The sequence below is a fragment of the Syngnathus acus genome, chromosome 2 (assembly GCF_901709675.1).
Source record: "Syngnathus acus chromosome 2, fSynAcu1.2, whole genome shotgun sequence".
Taxonomy (NCBI): Eukaryota; Metazoa; Chordata; class Actinopteri; order Syngnathiformes; family Syngnathidae; genus Syngnathus; species Syngnathus acus.
In genome coordinates this window covers 18,942,247-18,966,030 of record NC_051088.1, presented here as the reverse complement: position 1 = coordinate 18,966,030, position 23,784 = coordinate 18,942,247, and the positions used below count along the sequence as shown (strand labels likewise).

The 23,784-nt window shown below is 40.5% G+C and overlaps 5 protein-coding genes across 9 annotated transcripts in view; 4 read left to right on the top strand and 1 right to left on the bottom strand.

The window, feature by feature from the left end:
* The first annotated feature begins 12 nt into the window (after nucleotides 1–12).
* On the top strand, nucleotides 13–4,581 carry LOC119137857 (serine/threonine-protein phosphatase 4 regulatory subunit 2-like). Its single transcript, XM_037277401.1, has 9 exons — nucleotides 13–182; nucleotides 690–771; nucleotides 899–1,069; nucleotides 1,637–1,730; nucleotides 1,810–1,847; nucleotides 1,919–1,993; nucleotides 2,086–2,223; nucleotides 2,670–2,953; nucleotides 3,571–4,581. The coding sequence occupies exons 1-9, from the start codon at nucleotides 149–151 to the stop codon at nucleotides 3,819–3,821; spliced, it is 1,167 nt and encodes a 388-aa protein (XP_037133296.1). The 5' UTR covers nucleotides 13–148; the 3' UTR covers nucleotides 3,822–4,581.
* Nucleotides 4,582–5,517: 936 nt separating this feature from the next.
* Nucleotides 5,518–6,867, top strand: guca1b (guanylate cyclase activator 1B). The gene is made up of 4 exons (XM_037245588.1): nucleotides 5,518–5,908; nucleotides 5,986–6,135; nucleotides 6,227–6,341; nucleotides 6,501–6,867. Exons 1-4 carry the CDS (start codon nucleotides 5,705–5,707, stop codon nucleotides 6,623–6,625), a joined length of 594 nt encoding a protein of 197 aa, XP_037101483.1. The 5' UTR covers nucleotides 5,518–5,704; the 3' UTR covers nucleotides 6,626–6,867.
* Nucleotides 6,868–6,959: 92 nt separating this feature from the next.
* oard1 (O-acyl-ADP-ribose deacylase 1) lies at nucleotides 6,960–9,033 on the top strand. 3 transcript variants are annotated; one of them, XM_037245590.1, is made up of 5 exons: nucleotides 6,960–7,418; nucleotides 7,514–7,679; nucleotides 7,816–7,874; nucleotides 7,950–8,025; nucleotides 8,269–9,033. In XM_037245590.1, exons 1-5 carry the CDS (start codon nucleotides 7,383–7,385, stop codon nucleotides 8,373–8,375), a joined length of 444 nt encoding a protein of 147 aa, XP_037101485.1. In that variant the 5' UTR covers nucleotides 6,960–7,382; the 3' UTR covers nucleotides 8,376–9,033. The 3 variants fall into 3 exon arrangements, with proteins under 3 accessions (XP_037101485.1, XP_037101486.1, XP_037101484.1); XM_037245591.1 differs by having other exon boundaries at nucleotides 7,174–7,418; nucleotides 7,476–7,679; nucleotides 7,950–8,062; XM_037245589.1 differs by having other exon boundaries at nucleotides 7,176–7,418; nucleotides 7,950–8,062.
* A 2,125-nt stretch (nucleotides 9,034–11,158) lies between these two features.
* On the bottom strand, nucleotides 11,159–13,628 carry LOC119137819 (E3 ubiquitin-protein ligase NEURL3-like). Of its 2 annotated transcripts, none has more exons than XM_037277333.1 (4): nucleotides 13,551–13,628; nucleotides 11,789–12,289; nucleotides 11,428–11,553; nucleotides 11,159–11,356 (listed from the first exon to the last, which is right to left on the bottom strand). In XM_037277333.1, the coding sequence occupies exons 1-4, from the start codon at nucleotides 13,624–13,626 to the stop codon at nucleotides 11,187–11,189; spliced, it is 873 nt and encodes a 290-aa protein (XP_037133228.1). In that variant the 5' UTR covers nucleotides 13,627–13,628; the 3' UTR covers nucleotides 11,159–11,186. The 2 variants fall into 2 exon arrangements, with proteins under 2 accessions (XP_037133228.1, XP_037133238.1); XM_037277343.1 differs by having other exon boundaries at nucleotides 11,159–11,353.
* A 2,749-nt stretch (nucleotides 13,629–16,377) lies between these two features.
* Nucleotides 16,378–23,784, top strand: part of LOC119131313 (synaptotagmin-2-like) — a 42,192-nt gene continuing 34,785 nt past the window's right edge. The window contains exons 1-2 of one of the 2 annotated variants that reach the window (XM_037265647.1): nucleotides 16,378–16,540; nucleotides 16,628–16,678. The gene's annotated coding sequence lies outside the window, so the exon portion shown is untranslated. Of the gene's footprint in view, nucleotides 16,679–23,784 lie in introns of both variants that reach the window. The other variant, XM_037265661.1, reaches the window with a different exon arrangement.

Sequence of the window (23,784 nt, the reverse complement as noted above, 5' to 3'; positions counted from 1 at the left end):
ACGTCCGTTTCATAATACAGACATTTTCCGTAAAGATATGACGTCACCACAGTCATGCGCAGTCTTCACCCGGACCAGCTTTGTTATGTTGTTGCTTGCTATTGCTAACTAGCAAATACAGTATTTCCTTCGGTTACCGGAGGCAGCGATGGACACCGAGGCGTTGTTGGAAGCGTTTCAAGGCAAAAATGACACTGAATAAAAATAATAATAATTGCGCATTCGTGAGAGTTTTTGATATGTATATCGGCATCGAGTGGAACCGCTAATCGTCGGTAACTACGTGATCAACTTAGCTTGCAACCTAGCAAGTTTAGTTTGCAAGCTGTGCAATTTCCATAACTCATTCATTGATTGGTCAATCGTTATCAATTAGTTATGCAAACGCTAGCTAATAAACGTGCTACTAAATTGCAACTTTCAAGAGAACCGCAATTTAATGCAATTGTCATAATATATGATTTTACGCTGTGGTGTTAACACTACTTGTACGTACGTACTTGTGTTCTTTTTGCTCAGTCTGCGAGTCATCTTGACTTGTAACACCGAAACACTTCAAGTGGCTTAAAAAATAACAACAATATAATTAATTGTTTCATGTTATGTTCATGTAATTATTATGTAGTTATGTAATTGTGTTTTACTTTTGGTCAGAAACATTAAAAAATTATCAATGTCATCATTTACAGATTTTGAGAATAAAGTGAAAAGGGATACAAGTCCAGTATTGGAGCAATTCCTGTGTCATGTTGCCAAGACAGGGGAAGCAATGTGAGTTCCACAAATTTGCACTCAATTACACAACCTACATTTTTTTGTCATGTGAGTAAGCGTGGTAATACAACTGTTTGTGATAATTGTTTTGACTTCTTCTGACCAAATTTCTGATTTCTCCTAGGATTCCGTGGTCACAATTCAAATCCTACTTCATGTTTAAATTGGAGAACATCATCGATGATTTTCACTCATCGACCACTGAACAGAGAGGCACGCACAATCCCAATGTAGAACATGTTCCTTTCGAGGAGATGAAGAAGAGGATATTAAAAATAGTTGACAACTATAATGGGTTAGTGTATAAAATGCTATCATATTCTCCCTCTTCCACAGTTTCCCATGATTTAACAGATATAAAACTTTATTTTCTGTCAAACAGTAGGCACTACATTTCTATCTTCACCACTTAACTGGAAATACATTCCATTTCTTTATTAATGGTTTTGCATTCAAATTAACCACAGCGATTGCAGGCACTCTGTTTTGGCGAAACAAGACAGTCGAAACACATAATTTATAATTATTTCAGAGATTTATCTACAGTATTATTTTTTATGTCAAATAATTGTTATGATATAAGTTATGTTTCTCTTTCACCTTATCAGAGTGATTGTTGAATTGATGTACAATGTCCTAACTGTGGCTAAGGGATGTATTGTGTAGAACTGGAAGCAATTAAGCTGACAAGAAAAGAATCCATTTTTAATAAGATCATTAAAACCCGCGGCAGGCTGAGACACAAGTCCAGTGTGTTTAAGTTGGTATGTCTTTGTCAGCTTTGGCAACATTTCAAGTTCAGTGTTGATGCTGGCGGTTTCCCGTGATTCCTTCTAAACATATCTCTTGGTAACTTTCCCAGAATCCCATTCACCATTCAGCGTCTGTGTGAGCTGCTCACTGACCCAAAGCGACATTATACAGGAACAGATAAGTTTCTCAGGGGTATAGAAAAGGTTGTCAGTTTTCAATATTAATAATGAGTGATGTTAGAAATGTATTAAATATTCATATTCCTCCTGTCTGTACTTACAGAATGTAATGGTGGTCAGCTGTGTGCACCCTACATCGGAGTAAGTACCAAAAGTGTCATGCTTCACATTTTTGCTACACATTAATTTCATTCCTTTCTGTTTTTCAACAGGAAAAATGGGATGTTGAGTTCAAACAGAATGAATGGAGTGATGTTATCTGGCACCTCTTTGGTACACTCTGACAGGTGGGAGCCACTCTTGCCACACTGGGTTACTTTTAGGGGTGAATCCTTTTGGTTCTCCATGTGTAAGAAATCGGCATGCCATTATTTTGCAGTCGAAATGTTAACGGACCAGGCATGCCAAAAGGGCTGAATAGGCCAAAGCTGTCATCGTCGACTTCACTTTCCACCAATGGCCTCTCTGAGTGTGCAATCAGCAAGGAGCCAGAGCCCAATGCGGAGCCTCGCGTCAGGTAGAAGCCTTTTTTGGATGGTGGCCCAACGAGCCAAGTTGGGGCCCGATACATATTTCTTAATACCTTCAAGCTCAACTTGATCAACCATATTTTAACAACTAAACTATTTTAAATGACTCTTTTGCAGAATTTACAAAGTATAAATTAATTTTTCATACTTTCTTTTTATTGTATTTTGTTTATTTACTTTGCTTGTGACATACCTAGATTGCATTCGGTATTTTCCGAAATTACTTGACATCCGGTCTTGTAGTTTTAGTGGTTACGGCATATTTAACATTGTCTGATACTGTTAAATTTCATTCATGGCTATGATTCTACTCACCTCACTAAGATCAAGGGATTTCAATCGCACAGCTTACTGTTGATATGAACGCTTCAATGAAGACATGAATCATACATTAGGAATGTATTTTAATTAACGTACATTTTTGTTTATACAGCACTGACCTTTCACTCATGGGAGGCAAAATCACACTGAGCCGGACAAAAAGTAAACACACTGATGAGGAGGAGGTGGAAGAGGGGGGTTCTGATGCTGACAAGCACAACAGCAAGAGGCTAAAGGTCAGCGAGAATCTGGAAGACGACATAAGAGAAAACAAGGAATCCTCATGTAGAGGAATGGAGAGATCCTCAGCAAAGGGTGACTTCTTAGAAGACTCTAGCGATCGACAATTCCAAAGCGAACCATCTTGTCGAACACAATCCAATATAGATGATCCAGGTAGGTGTGCATGAACTCTGCCCACCCTGAGTCATTCAAAGGTTTTCTGATGGACTTGTACTGTCCAAGGAAATGTTCAAATTTTGATGTCAGCTAGAAAAACAGTTTGCGACTATTCATACTTTGCGAATGTCTGGCGAACGTCTTTTTTACAACCTTGATCGAACCCTGACAAAAAAACAACAACATTCACTTTGCTGTTCAGTGAGATTCGGGCATAACGCTTAACTCGTCGCACGCGAACAGTTTTGGTAAAAGATTTCATCATCCGAACCTCCCACTGACTTACGCTAATGATGAATATGAAGACTCAGGATGACTGATTGGTCCACTGTGATGTGTTTGGTCATTTCGTTGGTCAGATGTGACGAGACTACTGCAAAGCGATTGGCGGCGTGAAACTCATTAGTAAAAATCCACGAATTAACCATACCGTCACCTTTAAAGCCGAAGGATCCAAAGCGTGGGAGAAAAATTAGCCGGCGGCTTAGAAATAACGGTAGTTATTTGTTGTGACCATAGATTGCAAAGTAATTTACCTCAGCTAAAAAGTAGTGGAAATCAATTTTACCGTCAAAATGTTTTACAACAGTTTTTCACCTCGTTTTTCTCCTCAGAGCCCAGAAGCCCACCGACACGAGCATGTGAAAAGAGGGAACTTGAGGAGAAGGCCCACTCTGACATCACTAGTCATCAATCGAAGGGACAACTGAAGGAGAATACGCTGATTGAGCACAACACTGGGGACAGCAGCGGCAGTGACGGAGGAGACTGCCTGCCGAGTGTCAAAGCGGTCCTCTCCTCTCCTGGTAATTCACCCAACCTGACAACAGGGGGCGGTGCAGACAACTCAAACTGCGCAGATTGAAATCAAGCCTGGGGATAGGAAAGGCAAGTGAATAAACGAGCCAGTTGACCTAACTGACTCTTGACACTCTGACAACACAGCAAGGGTACGCTGCATCACTGTGGAATTGTAGGCTGCAGGATCAGGAGTGATAAGGATCTGGATGGTTCCTTTTGCAAGGAACTTATGTTTACTTCAATATGAGCTGGTTGGTCAAATATCAACTAGTCTGAAGGACTAAAAAGGACATCATGGAGATTTTTCCACTGTTGACTCACTTTTTTCTACACCCCCATCCCCCACGCCATGTTAGACCATTTCATGTCCACAACATATGAGCTGAGTTTAATACCTTCATCTTTGGCATGTATGTATTTCCAAAAGGTACTTTGGTAGCTTGAGTTGTTTTAGCCTAAGAATAGTTTTGATACAAAGAATGTCCCTCTCCAGATGAATCTGGTTCCCCTTAACATCCTTTTCTATGAGAAAATATTAGAGAAAATATAGAGAATATTTCATCTTATTTTTTTTTTAACATTAACATTGCACTTACTAGCACTAGCTCCTTGATGGTTAGTGACAATTAAGTTAAGACATTTCAGCATAACATTGTCTTGAGAGTCCTTAACAATTCTTCCCTCTAATACCATAGTTGTAGCCATGCCTCGTTTTTTTTTTTATAACTTGAGATTTTTACAGTACTGTACATGCCTGTAAATCAGTTTTATGCACTTGTCATGTGTGCTCATGGGCACAAAGAAAAATATCTGGAAAATAAATGCTTCTTTCATTGTATTCATACAAAGCAATAGATCTTGTCTTGGAAATAATGTGGTGGGTTTGGTTTCTATGCTGTGTATGCGGAACAATTTTACTTTTCAACAAGGAAGTTAAATACGTCTATAGATGTGATAATAATATTTGGGTCATATAATAGAAAATATTGAGCATCGGAATTAAAGTTTGATTCACAATATATTTGTAGGCTGAATCTGCAGTTTATTGGTAAGACATGCAGTAGATACATAAATATGAAAATTAAGTAATAAAATGTCCTTAAACTGGCCTTGTACAAAGGGATCACACGTGTAGATTGTGACCTGACCTCTCACTTGCATTGCAGTTTTCACATACAGTTCTACAAAGATGTTTGTCTGCAAAACACACAGGCAAAGGTCACTATGTTACAGGAACATGTCTCTCTAAAAACCTGTTATTTCTAATCCCCACTATTTTGTTTTTAGTTTGTTTATATACCTGAGGGTATGCATAACACTGTCAAGTGAAATCCATGATGGCCTTGACACTTCTCAACTAAGATTAACACAATTGCTGTTGTCAGCAGGTAAGGAGGGATGGGATGGTATTGACCATGGCAAGCTTTCAACTCCATGTGATGGTTTATACGTATTGCATAAAACGCTGATATTTTAGTCACCCAAGCCCTTTGTAAGGATTATTTGCACGTTTAGAAAATGATTCCATTATTTTGCCCCCGCCGGGCCCAAGATCTGTAAACTGACCGACTTCTCCCTCTGGTATAAAAGTTAAGTCTACAATTAACATAATGAAAACACATGGGAAGGAGCTAATATTGTATATAGTATTGACAATGTGTGGCTATGTGGGCGGTGCTAAACGACAATCCTCTCATGATGTGTCTGTGGACCGATTGATTTTGACAAGTGAACATTTGTAATCCCCTCATGAGAGCCATAACAACCTTTGTCTCATCCAGATGGGATTCTACCACAGGACGAAGTTTCAGCGACACAGCTGGCATGCCATTTCTTCACATTTTAATTGACTGCCTTAAAAACATTTATGTATTAATAATCGGGTCAAAGCGTTTTATGTAATGTAATTCTTGCAGTCTTCTGGGTACTGCGATAAGACTTTCCATAATGGGTCAGCGCCTAAGTGAGGACAGCGACCCAGACAAAGAAATAGATGTTGCTGAGTTGCAGGAATGGTACAAAAAGTTTGTGGTGGAATGCCCAAGTGGGACACTCTTTATGCACGAGTTCAAGAGTTTTTTTGGGGTCGCCGATAACAAAGCGGCTTCCGATTACATTGAAAACATGTTTCGGGCTTTCGACAAGAACGGAGTAAGTACCGACCTCTCTTGCATGTGTAAATTAGCGAGTTTAAAGTGTTTTTAACGCTTGGTTTCTCATGTACACAGGACAACACCATTGACTTTCTCGAGTACGTTGCAGCTTTGAACTTGGTGCTTAGGGGTAAATTGGAGCATAAATTGAAATGGACGTTCAAAATGTACGACAAAGATGGAAGTGGGTGCATTGATAAAACAGAGCTTCTTGAAATTGTGGAGGTAATCCAGCATTTCACATGAATTATCCACGTTTGTAGAGAATTTATTTAATTTGACACTTATCCAAACATTCTTTCTTACTCTTCCCAAGTCTATCTATCGACTGAAGAAAGCCTGTCATGGAGAGCTGGATAAAGAGTGCAATCTTCTGACCCCAGACCAAGTCGTGGATCGGATATTTGAGCTGGTTGATGAAAATGGAGATGGTGAGTGTAACATTTTTTTGACATCTTAAAATGCTGTGTGGGTAATTTAAGAGCTTAGTGTTAGCTTTAATAGCTTTAAAGAGTATTAATAGAAAATCTCACTGCTCGTCGTGTCCTGTGTGTACACTGGATGCTAATGTGGTTGTTGCACACACTTAGGTGAACTCTCACTGGACGAGTTCATTGATGGCGCACGGAGGGACAAGTGGGTGATGAAGATGCTGCAGATGGATGTCAACCCTGGGGATTGGATCAATGAGCAAAGACGCAGTGTGGACTTCTAAAGTCTTATCATGTGCACAAAGCTTTTGTGTGACATGAACATCAATCCTGCTTTTTTTCACAGATCCTGCATGAATGTAAATACGGTACAACATGCCATCTAGCATAAGTGTGCATAAAAATGTGTATTTGATGTGCTCATGTTATAAAGAAATATATATAAATGCATTATATATTTGTAGTTGTTGATAGGTGCTAAAGGATGTTATTATACCTAATTTGTTTGTGTTTGAAAAAATATTTGAAAAAAAAAAAAAAAAAATCTGGCTTGGTCCCCCTTGCCAGGGAAGCGCTCAAGTCTATTTGTGTTTGGGTCATTGCGACGCTGCAACGGACGTGCTGCAAACAGCGGAAGTGCATGCTTTTCAAAGTAAAGCACATTGAAAACAGAATAAATGTCGTCCACGATTTAGTTATTGATTATATCCTTTCTTACTATTTCTTTTCTTTGCCTACCAATGGACCCTCAGTCCATTGCTGGTTCTAAGTCCGGTTTTCCTGAGCTGAGCCGCTATATAAAAAAATATCGATCTCGCGAGACAGAACGACATAAAACGAGACCTTGGTCAACGAATCAAAGCGTTGTTTATGTATTGTATTTTGAGGTGGCAAACTGCTAATTTGCAAGTTACAAATCCCTTGTAGTATAGCGAGTGTCACTCGGCTGAAGGACGACATTATTGTGCTTTTTTTGAGTGACTGAATCACAATTCAGTCACAGTTGGTCACACGGCGCCTCCGTGTCCTTCAACGTTTCACATGGCATCTCAACCAGGCATGCCCGACACATTGGAGGTAATAACTTACTCGTTTTTCAAGTAACGCCGATAAGGACCTTTGTGGTTTTTTTAGACACGATTCTAAGTGAAATGTCACCCCCCTCTGGTTAGCTGGCGAACGACAAATGGAGACTAAATCACGTCACGGGAGATCTGTTCTCGTGTCCCGTGGACGAGGCTGTAGCTCACTGCATTAGCGAGGACTGCCGCATGGGGGCAGGCATCGCAGTCATATTCAAGCGCAAGTTCGGAGGGGTCGAGGAGCTCAAGGCACAGAGTGAGTCAAGCCTGTATTTTTATGACAAATGATCTTACTCTTGGGGGGGATTCGGGAAGGATTTGACTCATAGCTTTTGTCCTATGTACTTAGATTCTCCCCCCCCTGTAACAGTATCTTTATTTTATCCAATCAGAGAAGCTGATGGGACAGTGTGCTGTACTGAAGAGAGGGAAACGTTTTGTGTACTATCTGGTAATAGTTGAACGTGACCGTGAACGTGTGTGCATTAGGAGATAAAAAAGACATTTCCCCCCTGTGACCTCTTAGATCACCAAGAAGAAGGCGAGCCAAAAGCCAACCTATGACAATTTGAGACAGAGCTTGGAGGACATGAGAGCACACTGTATCCTACATGAAGTCACCAGAATTTCCATGCCTCGGTTTGAATTTATCTGTCACTCCCCCCCCCCCCCCCCCCCCACACACACACAAATCAAAGATTAATCTCTCATAAGTAACAGACAGCCAGATAAGATAACCCTAATTCGTCCCACATTGGGGTTATTTGAAATATGTCTCACAATTTTCATCAAAGATGTTTTCTAAAATGTCTTTTCATCAACGATCATTTGTGGCTCCCTCGCAGTATTGGCTGTGGCCTGGATCGACTCAATTGGGAAAGAGTTTCAGCGATGCTGGAAGAGATCTTTGAACCTGCACATATTTCTCTTACAGTCTACAGCCTCCCTGTGAAAGAAGAGACCTTGGTGATGAAGGAGAACACAAATAGATAATGTTTTGCAGTTCCTGTGTTTGAGTTTTTATAATAGTTGACCCTGATATTAAAGGATAAATGGCCTTTTTTTCTCTCTATAAGATCAATTGAACATCTGTTTGTGAGGTATCTTACAGTGAAAAAATGAATATGAACATGGAATCTCTTAACTTTTGGCATAAAATTGTCGTACTAAGTATAATCTGGTCATCTAAATCACAAGACTAAACAAACAGTCTGGTTTTAAACTAATACAGAATAACGCAAACGTTTCAAGTTGCAATGATCAGGATGAATTTTGGAGCATACCTCTCGGCATAATTGTTGCGGTTTAGCAAGATTCCTGGGACGTCAGATGTGATTAGCTTTCTTGAGGTCACGCCACCACATCTCGATTGAGTTGAAGTCTGAACTTTGATCACCCCAGAACATATAATGTCTGCTTCTGATAGCATTCTGCTGTTGATTTACTTCTGTTTTGACTAATTGTCCTATTGCAACGACCATCCTCTTTTGAGCTTCAACTTTTGAACAGATGGCCTCAAGTTTTTAAAATGTCTTTAGAAACGTGTGAATTCGTTTTTATATCTATAGCCATTTGCATATGGCAAAATTAAAATGGTGCTTTTAAGAACATGTAAACTCAAATACTTCCATGTACACTAAAAGGACACGTTTCCTACCACAACATAAAAATTGTATTTTCCAAGGGACACCTGTCATTGCACATTATGTACAGTACAGATTAAATTTGACACTGCATCCATTTTTAAAAAATATTAAAGTCTGAAACTTTATCTTAAAGTCACACAATCAAAACAGTTGATAGTGTTATTTTCACTTTCTTACTTACATGATAGCGTAGTGTTTTCATGACTTGCTTATATGCTGATAAAGGTTTATGGCACCATGATAAATTTAGGTCGTGTGTTTTACACATCCACTTCAAACAAAACAGAGTGCAGACTTCCAACAAGACCAAAGAGTTGTAATTTAAACAATACAAAGTTCACGCACTGATAACAACTGATTCTGTGCCTATATGTGTAATAAATATGGAAAGCGGTGAATAGAACCCACATGTTCTATTTAAAACTATTGATTCAGCATTTAAACCCCTGCACTGACCCTTCCCCAAGGTTGCTTTGAGTCCCACTCTGCCCTTCTGTTGTATGGTGTTCCACAGAGATCTATATTGGGGCCCCTGCTGGTTTCATTGTATTTGCCACATACAAACACATGGCATTTCCTTCCACTGTTATGTGGATGACCATCAGATCTATGTGTCGCTGAGTAACCAGGATGCGTTCTCCTTATAAGACCATTCATATCCTTCCTGGAAGCCTCACAGGGAATCAATCCTTTCCTGTTACCAGTCCTTCCCTCTGAAATAACCTCCCCTTAATTGTTAGGCAAGTTCCCTCACTGTTCATTTTTAAATTGACTGTTTTAACTGTCTTTAACCGAAGGTCAGGACGATAAGGACACCATCAGAATGAAACTGAAATGTCAACATTCAGTAATAAATGTGAAAACTTTGAACTGAAATAGAACGTGGTGTGACAGTAAGTCACAAGACAGTAAGTGATAGGCACCATCAAAATGAAACTGAAGAGTCCACTTTTAACTGGTTCTGTGACAGGATATTTGTAATATATGTGCGAACTGAAACAACATATGGTATGACAGTAAAGAATGTTGAAAAAATGTTGTGGAAATCTTACACCAACGTCATTCTGCATTTAGTGAGCGAATTTATTAACATAATAGTTTAATATTGTATGTCCATAAGAATGGAGTAGTCTTCCTTAAAACATCACCTATAAGTTTTTACAATGGGAGCACTTAAGTGCTATCAAAGATTTATCCAATGTAATTTCTATTATTGTCAGTGGGACCATCTCTTTTTGAAATATGAATAAACTGCCCAATTTCGTTGTATCTCACCATACAATGACGATAAATCTTATCTTAACTTGACGTCCAGCAGTGTCCCTGAACGGATTCTGTTGAACCATGAAGGTTATCTGGTGATATCAGCAGTGGCTTTCTATTGTGTTTCATGTTTGCATTTGTATAAATACATATATTTTTATTACATCATCGATACAAAAACTATTGCACAACAGTACAAACAAAGCTCCGCCTTTCCGAGGAACTTAAAGAACATGAAACAGATCATGCACATTTTGTATTATTCATCCAAATAAAAGTTCATTTTGTCCACCTTCAAGAAACACAACATCAAATTATAAGTGCTGCAAGATGGAGAGTTACAGCACATGAAGGTGCATTGATAAATTCTCATTGTCTCTCAGCAGTAAACTCTCTTAGGTTTCAGAATATGCCAGCCTCAGTCACAAAGGGAAGACTAGAGTTCCTTTTACAGATGATTTTAATGAACTTCGCCAAAAGTATCACCGTAGAACTAACAGAAATAGAAACAACAAAACCATTAATTCGTACATACATACATGTTACACAAGTAAACACATTACACACGAATAAAGAGTAACGAACCGGAAGTTCGAGCCAAAACTCACGTGACGTAAAACCCCAAATTTTAGACTAATTCTCTACAAATAATAAAATATATTTACTAATATGGAGATAATAGTGCCATAAACAATGTACACAACTTAAACAATGTACAAACAAAATAAATCAAAATAATTAGTGTAAACCTACATCGATAGCAAGAGCGCCATCCACTGGAATCAGCGAACGCTTCACGCACAAACTTACATCATTTACACAGAAGGTAACTCCATGCTGCTAGTGGCAAGCTTTCAAAACATCAGCAGTGAGTCCATGCTCCGCCTGCACAGGGGGCACGTCCCAAAACTCTCAAAGACCCTGATTGCGCACGCGCGACACAAACAACAGTGGCCACAAGGGAGAGAGATGATGGGTTTCTCACCCAGGCATACCACACAGGTCGCTTCTTCTCCTCCCTCTTCTTCAAGAGAGAAAGTATCATGAGTTTCATCACAATCATGTCAATTGTTTCCCTGAAGACAGACTTCCCACCTGTTGTCAACAGCAACTGGTTGCGATGGGAGAAGTCATCAGATGTCATGGAGTTTGTATCAGAAACAGACGAGGGCAGACTCTGACGTGACCTCATGGTGAAACACATCAAGCGTTTCTCAGAGCCTGTTGCAAAACGTACAAAAAGGTGGATTCTCATCATTGAGGTGGCTATTCAAAGAACTACATAATTGGTGTTCATACTAAGGCCTGGGGGCTATTCGTGGTTCAACAGAGTATCCTAAATTGAACAAATGTCATGGCACATGTCATTTGCCTGCATTGTAATGGCCTTTATTCTTATTTATGTGACCCTTAGAAGAAAAAAATGTTCAGGCTACATGGCCAACATTAGACTTACCCAAGAGAGTAATGGCGCATGTCTGTCCATAAAGGTCAAACATGGCCCACACAGGCTGACTGAGCGTCACTTCATCTAATAGCTTGTGCTTCCGGACGCTCTGGTTGGAAACATACAAGCGGCCCGATCTTGACACCCAGAACTCAAACTCTGATCCTGCCTTGCAGAACTCTTCATGCATGGGAGCCACCCAGTGCCCGTGGGTGTCATTGAGGTCAGGGATGGCCACACTGGGCAGGGGCAGAGATCGGGAGTCTGGAGGAACGCTGGTTAAGCCCACTCTCATGGTTCCGTCCCATGAGGCAGAATTGGCCTCGATTCGCACCCGAATCCGCTCCTGGACGCTCACGGGACGATTGCTGAACAAAAGGCCGTTTTCGTAGCTGTCGTTTGATCTCTTTGCATGGCGACACCCTTGACTCAGGTGGACCTTGTCTCCTACGGCCCGGTGATGGAACGTCAGAAGTCCGAGTCTTGGGATACGACTCTTAGACTTAACATCTGCAAAGGAAAAATATGATGCATTATGCAACAAATGATTGGATACAACTCCAAATGTCACTTTCAAAAGGATCCATTATAAAATCTACAAATCCAATATGAAAATTAATAAAGTGGAGAAAAAAATGGTTCTTTGAAAACAGCACACAGTGTACTGCTAGGTACTAAACCATAAAGTAGAGAAAATCCAACAACAGATCAAGGTCTCTTGCTAGAAGTCATTACGAAAGTTAGAGATTCTCTTTTTTCTAGTCGGTGGACTTTGGACTTTCACTAAAATTATGAAAATAATGATGAGAATATCATTCGTGGAGTTCATACTGTCTTCATTTTTCGTTTACTTTTTTTTTCTTGTTTATTATTTTTAAGAATTCTTTCAGCCAGACTGAGAAATGTTTTACCTTTAAACTTTACATGTTTCATGTAAATGGTAAAATCTTTAAGAATCATTAAAAATAGTAAATGATGGGAATAATTTGCACTAATTCCAGCAACTCAAATGACAAAAGTCTGTCATGGCTACTGATGATTTCAGGACCTCTTTTGTGGTGTCAAAAGACCTCATAGCTCTCTACTGCAAATTTTGAAAGCAGGAGGGTCAATCTGGGGGGAATAATGGGAAAACCTTCTGGGGACCCCAAACACATAGGGGGCCCCCGCAAAGCCCCCCACCCCACAATTTAAAAATTAAAGCGACATCATATGCTTTTCTTTTGACCCCCATAATGACTGTGTATAAAAGCTTCCTTTATTCAGTAATGTCCGTCTTGATCACGTTCTGTCTTTTCTTTGTGTTAATTGTACGGCACTATTTGCCTGGCGGATGGACATGCAATCAACACATCACTTTTCTCCCCAGTGACCGTGTCACATATCCCCCCGCCCAGCAAAGCGGTGCCGCACAACAGCGGTCCACAGCCTTTTTGCAATCAAGTCATCACAAAAATCACGAAAAAATCCATAGATACACCGCACCGGACTACAAGCCGCAGGGTTCAAAACTTGAGCAAAAAGTGGCGGCTCATAGTCCGAAAATTATGGTATTCATATTCAGAATATGTGCATTATTTCAACGGTCGTGCATCATACTGGAAGTGTTTGTTTTGTTTACAATACTTGTCGCATGAGAGGAACAAAAAGCTAATGTGGAATGAATTGATTAAAGGTTTTATTTTGAAGATGATGAAGAAAGACAAAAACAATAACATTAAAACAGTAAAAAAATTACAACACAGTTTAGAGATGTAAATTCCAAACTCACCAGTTGTCTCAAGCTCTTTCATGATGTAGTTGTAGTTTGTAGACGAGTTCATCTGCTTTGATGAAAGTGAAAGCATGCAAGTGCGTTTATACCATGAGTGCACGTGATTTCAAACAGTGACCCAAACATCTGAAAGGTGGAGAAATGGGAAGAGAGGGAGATGATCGTGTGTGTTTGCATGTGTGTGCGTGCGTGTGTGTGTGTTTACGTGCGTGTGTGCGTGCGCGTGGACTTATGAAGTTTATAAACAGTTTAACAGCTCCTGCTTCTCACGTGCTGAGGATGTGAGTCACATCATGTGAATCATTTCGAAAATGAAAGTGCGATAAGAAAGTTTTAATGGTATCATCAGATTGACAAAGTTACTCATTTACTATGTGTTATCAACATTGACTGTTTCTGGGAAGTACAGGGGGATTCCTCCAAGACAATGTATGCTACCTTATTTCTGCCCTCCACAGCTGCCGTTTGACAAAAACACACACACACTCGAATACACTTTCAAATCATGCAAAAACTTCAGCACTGACTATAATACCATAACCTGGCCAAAAATAGCTCTAAGGGAAAAATGAGAAACTGCGGGGGATGATAAAGTTTTATAAATACAACTGTCCTATCATCTGTCAAAAATCTGGTTTTAAAAAAAACCTTTCAAATTCCAGTACAACTTTACAGTAAACCTTTCTCTGCCTCAACACATTTCTACAAAAATTCACTAAATAATGTCTTTGGCCATAAAATTTTGCAAAGACTAAGCCCAGTTTTATCAAAATATTACTCAAGCCAATATTTTGTGAGTTATTCACAAATTTCACACAATTTCCTCTTTAATGAGGACTGACATACTTATACATAGCTTAGCTAATCTTAGTTGATGATCATGCTTGCACTTCGCTAAGAGTTTCAAGAAACATACTAAACCTGCCCACAATGTCAGTACTCACCCAGAAAAGCAAAATCTTTCTCCAACATAGTTCATATGGGCTCAAATTCCAAGATGACCCCTAATTTGTCTAACCGTGAACTGCTGAATGTCAAGACTTTTTAAAGACTTCTGTAACCTTTTTTCCAGCTTCATGCAACTTTAAATGTTTGGTAGCAGAAGATGTAGCCAACCAGTTTCTTCACGTTATATTTAAAAAAAGAAAAAAAGAAAATATAAGAACATATAATTGTTTATGTGGTGTTACTTTAAGCAGACACAGTTTGTTTATTGTTGTGATTAGGATTTTATGACCAATTTATGCATCCATTTAAAAAACTCCAAAGGGTTCCCCTACCTGTTCCTCCCAATATCTCCCCTTTCAGCTACAGTGCAAGTGACACAAATAATACACATTATACCAAAGATATTGCCAAAACAAAACTGACAATTTTCTCTGCTGTAGGTGCTTTGTGTTTTAGCATCACATTGTTTTTTTTTTTCCCAGAATCCCACTGTAGGCCCAAATATCAGGTTTCTCTTTATTTGCACATTGACTGACCAGGTTGTTCTCTTTGTTCGTTGAACAAACATCACATTCGCATGACCGTGTGGGCATCATTTAAGTGCTCATTGTCACTGCTGCAGATGGTTTGAGTATGCTTTATTATTGAGCTACCTGAGCATTGTACTTAAATGCATCTGGGACACAATGGCGGTACCGACAGATGTGAGTTAAGAAAAAGAGGCGGGATTAGTGCGCCTAACCGCAAATTTCTATAGAAAAGGCTAGATGGCTTAAGGATCCACTAGTCAGCCATCTTACAACAGGGGACTGTTTTGTTGCGCTGAGCTGTGCTGAATTTTTGAAGCCGATAGTTGTTTGTGTCAATAACTACATCTCTGATGTTTACTTGACAACACAAACCGTTCGAACATCAGTTGTGTTGAGTATTCTACAGTTTAATTAAATATATATTGACTATAATATGATGTTTAATCGACCAGCTCTGTGTCAAAATGGCCACCCTGTAGCGACGCCGCTTCAGATTGTCTCACAGCGTGCATAAACCATCTAGTCTTTATAGTATATATCTATCCTCGTAACATTTATTTTGCCCTGTTGTGCAAATGAGGGCATACTGTGCATTTGGTATGATTACGAACATTTCTAGTAAGTCAAGTCAAGAGGGTCCAATGAATAATTTGATATTTCTGTACAGCTTAGATGATATTTTGAAACCAGAGTGTGATTGTGAGGAACAATCTGGGTACTTTACTGGCTGCGGCACGCCCACTCTGCTGTGGGGCACCTTCAATAATTCATTGGGAGAAGGCATTAACTGCTCTACACACTGGCTCCACTTCTCAACCCATCGTACACAGCCAGGCTCACTGGATGACTAGTTTGGTATGACTGCAGCCGACCCCACACCCCCCTCCCTCCTTGCCTGGCAATCAGGCTGCACACTGCAGCAGAGTTTATAGCTGCAGTGAGCGCTGGGGAAATCTCCCTCTACATGCTGCAGCTGGTGCTGCTCGACATCCAACTCTGCCCTCTCTTTGTCCCCGCGCTGCATTTAGCCTGTCCCGCTGTAGCCCACTCGGTCAGTCTCCATCCCGCGCCACCCCGCCACTCCTGAAAGTCCCACCACTATGCCTCTCCTAGCCATCCAGCCCCCACCTCGCTTGTCCTCCATTGCTTTTTTTCTTTCCTCTATGCGCATAAAATTGCAGAGCTCAGCATTCTTCTCCACATGCTCTAAGGGCAAAAAAAAAAAAAGGGAGGGGGGGTGATCTGGGCGGGAGGTGCCCCATTCCAACTAATGAACAGAGCTTATGTTATTGAAGAGCAGCTTGGCCAATCAGGAGGCAGTGCAGGCAAAGACAGCAGGGGAAAAAAGCAGCAGAGCGAGTGGGCAAGAGAAAGGAAAAAAAAAACTGCAGTGTGTGAGTGTGTGTGTAGTTTGTATCCCTCCCCTGAGCAGATCTTTATCAATTTGGGTGCTCCGGTCTCGGGGTGCACTCTATGTGTGTGTGTAGTTAACAGCAGGGCAGAGCAAAGGTGTGTTTGTGAGGCTGTGTTAAGACTCTGTCAAAGTGGAAATAAGAGAAAGTAAGCGGACTGATTGTTTTTCTCTCTATCTCAAAGTGTCTGTGGAGAAGAGCTCTGTGTCAACTGGAAAGCAAGCAGCACTAAAAGGTAAGCGGCTCTTTTGCTTTTTCTTTATGACAGCATCATCGTTTACTTTTTCAACTTCTTTACTGTTTCAGTTTGTTGCTGTATGGATGGGTGTTTTAAAAACAACACTTGACATTTTCAGAATAAAGTCATTGTAGAGAAGCAGAGGGAAAGGTTGGATAGATGGTGGTGGTGGTGGGGGGTGAGTGTGGGACTCCCTGATGCTGCGAGGCAAGTTTCTGTGCACACGGTTCTCTGGTGCTGCAGTATCCACCTTACATCCTGATTCGAGCTGCCTCATCAGTGCCAGTTCGAGGCATAGGGGTCGAAACTAGCAATTGCTTTGGAAAATTATTTTTTTTCTCTGTTTGGGACTGCAGTTAAGTTCAACATGGTATTGGAGATAAAAGACAGGTTGCATGTTCTACTGGTGAATAAGTGTGATGCTGTGCTGTGTGTGGCAGATATTTCATGATTTGGTTGGTGTATATGTGCCACCAAAACATCTGAACTGTCAACCCAAGAGAGCACTGTTTTCTGCATACAGGGGATTACTTTTATAATTGTCTGGGGCCATTCTGGGTGTTGTTATAGCATCTTTGTGGGTTTCTGATTTCTGACCTTGATGGCTTGTCACGAACATGTCATCTTGAAGATTGGACACTGTCCAGCAGTGGGCACTGTGTGGTTTCTCCGACACAATCTCTACAGATGTCCTGCTGCAGAACTGGGAGGGGGAGGGTGGATCGACTTTTTGTATTTTATAGATTTAGGGTTAAAGTGTACTGTGTTTACGTGATGATATTAGGATAACACATTCCAGAGTCGGATGTATCATAAAAGCAGGATCTGGAGACTGTTTGAATTGTTTATGAATCATTTATCTGCGGGGAGGAGAGCGTATCCAGTTTCAGCACCATGGACAGGTCATAATGAGCACCATTGAAATCACAAGAGCTAATTTCCCTTTGCATTTTCTTACTGGTTTGAAATTGCAGTTGGTTTAGCACATCCATCTTTCACGCGGACAAAACATTTAATTATTCATGCACCTTTTTTTTTTTCTCAAGCTCACACAGTATGTACCCGCATGCTCCAAGCTTGAGACCCCTGGACTGTTTTTGCTTGCCTTATTCATCACAGAATGTTCCAACACCTTTCCACACTCATCCTGTAATCATCTGAAATGTTCTGCCGCAGCAAAATCTAACTTCCACCTAGCAACTTGTGTATTGCGTGAGCTGTGCGTTTGAGCGCTAGCACTTGTGTGCAAACGTTTGAGAAAATATGCCAAACACTCGCTCACTGAATTGACACCGGCGGTGCCATCGTTCTTTTTTAAATCTCATGGTTGAGAAGATGCAGAGGCTAGTACACATTGCAATGATCATAATGGGATAGGGAGATGAGACCCCTCACTGATCCCTTGAATTAGCATGCTTTGTAAAAATCGGCGTGCCTCCAACAAGATGCTTTAAACATTTTACTGCAATTCAAGGCGGCTAAAACATTTGGTTTTACAAAGTTTTAGGCAAAAGTGAAGAGTAAGAACAGACAAAATATATGCTGAAATAACAGTAGCATGCAGCATTATATTGTTAGAGCAAAATGAAGAGTTATGCACATTAAAAAAAAAAAAAAGAGTGTGTTTGAAAGGTTCTGACAAGGCTAGTTCATCCTGGAAAATGGTGGTGAGGTCAGCATGAAGTCAGCGAGATGCTCTCCAGTTGGAAACGTAAAAGCTTTTAAATGGGGGCAAAACATTGAAGGCAATGCCTACTCTGGATGTGCACATTATTTTAAAATACCTTGACGTGGAGGCAGGAATATGCTCATACACCCATAAACATAGTATTGTTAGGCTATTTGTGCACAGTAGTCGGGGATGCTTAAAAGCAATCAGGGTGTTGAGAAAATATGACAAAAACAGCAAATAACGTGAGAGGGGTTAAAGCAGAAGCGAACGCGAATGTATGCGAGTGAGATGGAAGACATGTTCAAAGGCAGAGTAGAGAGTGGGTGTGCAGAGCGGAGCTCGGAGCACTGCAGCACATTGCGGTGCCCAGCCCCCGCTGCGTTCTCTGCTCGCCATCCGGTTCCATGCGCTGAAGAGAGCCCTGCAGCAGCAGAGATGCACAGCGTAGCAGGCTTCCTGCTGCAGGAATCTCACGAAGAGTCCATTTTAAAATAGCCACCACTGTTCTTTTTTGCTTGTTTTAATTTTCTTTTAAGAAAAGCCCGTTAGCGCTTTGTCGTGTAGTAAACGGGAGTAGCGCCCCCCTCCTCCACGATTATGTAAGCGTGTAACACTTTCACCCAATACCAGCTGAATGATCCCCACCTTCCCTGGACATGTTTTTCTCATTAGCAACATCTGCCTCACAGTTTGCTTTTGTTCCAGAGGTGACATCTTTGCAAACACGGACAGGCAATTTATTGAACGCGCTCCAAAAGCCCTGCAAACAACATTAACCCTTTCAAAGCAGGCCACTAATTTGACATTTTGATAGGAAAACCCCGTGTAGCAAATTAGAAATAATGATCCACGGCGACCCTCATCACAGGAGGGCTTGTATGAAAAATAGCGGTTTATTTTATTTCAAGTCAGGCATTATTCCTGGACGGTTTACGCACAAATGCTTGAAGTTGTGTTGGATTAATTGTACAGTTTTTGGCAGGGCAAGAACGCACCAATGGAGGCGCACAAAACACATGCATGACGTGAAATGAATCATAATCATGTCAAAGCTCGAGGAAACGGCTGAGATCTTGTTTCCGCTTCCTTAATCAGCTGCCACGTTTGCATCCAACTGCCTGCCCGGGGGCGGAACGACGGCCGTGCGCTGCGTGAGAGCTTCCCTCGTTATATCTCCTCTCTGCTTTTCCTTTATTTGCGGATGTGACTGGCTCCCATCACGTCGTGTGGACTTTATCTGCTCAAAGTCCAGTCGCGTTTGCCGCTCTTAGAAGTTGCCAATTGACTTAAGTCTAATGCGCATCGCCGGGGAGGTGTTGTTAAGAGACATTAAGTAGAATACATCACACTTTGTTTGCCAATGATTTGCACCAAAGCAACAGCATGCCTGAAGGGGGGAAAAAAAGCAAAAATAGATGGAGCTAGTTAATCACAGCAGAAGGAGGATATGGTTTAATTTCCAGAAGGATTATCTACGAAGATGATGGAGTGAGAAGGGGCGGAGCATGTATTACCTAAAAGGCCAATTTGAAAAAATATTATTATTACTATTATTATTATTATTATTTAAATACATAACTGTTTAAATAATAAAATCTTCGACTATTTAAATATTTGAATATTTAAATAAAACAACAACAATAATACTATTTAAATATTTAAATATTTAATTTGAATAATTAAATATTTACTTTAAATATTCAATCGTGATTTTCTGTGACAAAACATGGTTTATTTTACTCTGTATACGAATGTATAAGTTGCACAAATGAAAGTTTCAATCAGCCATTGCAGCAAATTCAAATGTATCAGATGTTCAAATTTAATGTGTTCATAATGTATGGAGAGAGAGGGAGGAATCAGTTGAGGATAGTGTGCAGAAGAGCTGCAGGGTTTGGGAGTGCTGCATTGAGCTGCATAATTAATGTTTGGGGGCGGAGCTACAGGCAGTGATAACTTCCCATGAAGAGCAAGCAGCTGCAATACTGCTCGAGCAGAACCAGTTTGTTGTTTCCTATCGTAGCGGTGTGAGCACACACAGAGAAATATCGCTGCCAGACCGGGGCTGCACCAGCTTTCCTTTCTATCTCGTGTCTCCGTCCCATCTGGTCCCTTGGCCCTCCTAGCTAGTCACCCCAATGAGCCCGGTATCGGGGCCAAATTCTTCAATGCTCCTGCAACTCAGTTAATCATCTAATTTGTATCCAAACACCTTATAGCCTGACGCATCTGGTACAACTCACCCAGATGAGGTGGACCATCAGTGAGGAGAAGGTGTGGCTTGCCTCTGCAGCATAGTGTTATATTTAGTCGTTTTCTTTACAGAATCTAGGTTGTTCTGTGCTGTTTACAAGAGTGGCTGGTTATAAGAACACACGCAAGGAGCTCTTCAAGCAATGTGCTCAGGTGCATGCATGTGGGAAGGAGAGGCCCTCACTCTTAAATCGGAATAAATAGATCTTATTGTGGCTGTATGAAATGTTTTCAGACTTTGATATGTATGAGTGTGTTACCTGTCAGTGCTGTCAGAGCTCAGAGATGGCTTCTTCCCCTCAGCTATATTACTTAGCAGGCACCCTATACATTGTGATGCATTGCTTTCATCTCTGTCACCTAACCTCATCAGAGCGAGGCTCGACCTGTTCAGACATCTAGTCGGCGAAGCCTTGCATAAATTGAAAGGGGGTGTTTCAATGTTTCGACCTAAGAATGTGCCGATTTTTATGTGGAAGAACAACACATTTTTATTGTCGTGCGGGTTTGTCCTTGTCCTGAGGAAGCTTCTCAAAGGCCTTTTACACACAGCAAGAAATTGGTATCTTTTCAATTTTGTCCACGATTAATGCTGGCTGAATAAATTCAATTCAAAAGCAGCATTCATGGAAGTTCCTTTGGCCTACCACCAGTGCACTGACAGGTTACCTGCCCGTTTTAAATTTCCCTTTATTCAATTGGAATTTAGTGATTGGTAAGCGTCTCATTGAAACTATTCTACAAAAGTAATTATTTCGTAATGTTGTTTGCTGGGAACCCACAAGCATCTGTGAGCTATGACGCTTTTATTTGATCTGAAACCAAATGGCTGAATGGTCTCCTTTTTTCCATTAGTGAACCGCTGTGAATGCCGGTATAGGTCACTGATTGGAAAAAGAAGAGATATTGAGAAAGTGCTCAGCATGAATGCCGCTTCTTTTCTTTTTGAATACGTAAAGGCCACAGTGCTGGTGAAGGACACATCGTATGCAAGGAAAAAATATATAGGGGCTCTTACAGTCATTCACCTACAGCTTTTGTGGTTGTGCTAAAAGATATGAAAGAACAGGAAAAAAGTGGAAATAAAAGAGAGATTTCTCTAGAGATTGAGATTCACACTGTTCCTTCCATCGATCATTATGAGCGAGAGGTCGCTGGCCAACAAAATAGACAAAGTCAATTTTATAAACCGGTATGCGCCAGACAATTATTACACTGCTCTGATCCCCAGAAGCAAGCAAAATACAAGACTGAACTGAGTTTTGTAAATATGACATAAATCCTTCTTGTGACTGGCTCCAAAATGCCATTGCTGAATAAACATTATTTGCTGTGATAACGTTTGTGATTTTTTTTATTTGAATATTTTTCCCCAGTTCCAAAACACACAAAAAAGCAGTGTGGCGAATATTCATGTTTGGCAGACTCAATATGTACTTTGAGCTAAGTCCCAGAAGGCTTTCCAGTCATAACATTGATTTGTTTTGTTTGTCAAGTCAGGGTTCAGATCACCTACGTTTAATCACACATTGTGCTTTTGAAGATGTTTCTCTTCACTCATTATATCAGCAGCCTTGCAGTCTTTATTTTCCAATTGTCCTCTGCACACTCAAACAAAAAGAAAATAAACCCAGCACGTAATAAGCTTGCTTAATGATCATTGAGTGAAAGAGACAAGACGACTTAACTGAAGAATAAGAAGGTAACCACAAGTTCTTGTTTGTCTCAGTAGTACTCCTGTGCAACAGTAAACATCCAGATAGCTAATAATGAAGGGAGAGAAGCTATTATGTCTTTGTCAGACACAGATCATTAGTCAGGTTAGATCAAATCTTCTCTAAGGTACCATGGAGAGCTGACTTAACTGATGTTCTATTAAACAAGTGAAACACTGTGAAAGCTGAATCCATGCCTCTGTCAACGATTAGTAGAATGTCAGCCAGCCCTTAGCCAAAGAAAGAAGCTCTTGCATTATTAAATACAGAACATTTTGTCTCAAGAGAAGGTTCAGCTTTGAACACCAAATGAATACTAAGGACCAAAAAACAGGAAATGGATAATCATGAGCACATGCGTGTGCTTCAATAATTAAATTTTTTAATGCAAAACTGCAGCACCCAATTAAATATTCCTTTGGGGAAGGATGGATATAGGAACATCACACTGGGTACATTCTGGGAAATTACTTTGTCAAATATGACTCGAAAATATAATACAGTAAAGCCAGGGACCCCAAACGTTTAGCGTTTTTGTTCTGGCATGGCTTGGCCAGCTTCTGGAGGCACGTACGACAACGGCATCATTTCTTTCACCGGCATTTCATCTGCACTAGAGCTCTGATTCACATCGCGACTCAACTTAAGCTTAAAGATCAATGTTCCAATGTTCTGACAAGCAGCAGATGGTGCTCTGTTTGGTGATTTACCGCTGCATTGCTAGGGGTGATCTTCTCTCTGGCAACCCTTCTCCTCCTCAATATCTGCGAAACCTTCACTTGATTATTCAGGATTTCACATCATGTCGCTGCATGGTGCGAAAAGAGTGATTTTTTTTGTCAAGGTTGTGTGCTTTTTGATTGTCAAGGCATTAGCTTTCATCCGCTTCGGCTTACTAAAGAAGTGATGATGAGTTGATGAAAGAATAAGCTTACGGTGGCCGATAACCACCAGTGGTGCTATAAATGATGAGGAAATTTTTTTTTTGACATGTTTCTTGGTTTGCTTCTGCAAAATAAAAGATGAAAGCTCTGTTGGATGAACTACACAGTTGGGTAGTATAGTTGTTTTAGTCACTGTGATAGCAAGCCAATATTCTGCAAGAGAATGGCTCCGACAGTGTAAATTTGGCAAAGAAATGGAGGTGCTGCGAGTGAGGCACACCTTAATGTTGTTTACTGCTTACGCACGCACACACACACGCACACTAATTCATGTTGGACTCTATGCCTGAGTTTGTGATGGCTTTTACAAAAATTCTTTCCTATTCCTCTATGGATGGGACTTGTTTGGATGGATTGTTGGTACCTCTGGTTTGGTCTCGCCCGTGAGATCAAGAGTAATTACTATATATTAACATTTGTTAGTTGTATTGTGTCATTACTAAGCTTTGGGAATGGATGACAAATTCTCTAATTGCCTGTCAATTAAGGAGCCAGTATTTAATGGTTGAATACTCATTT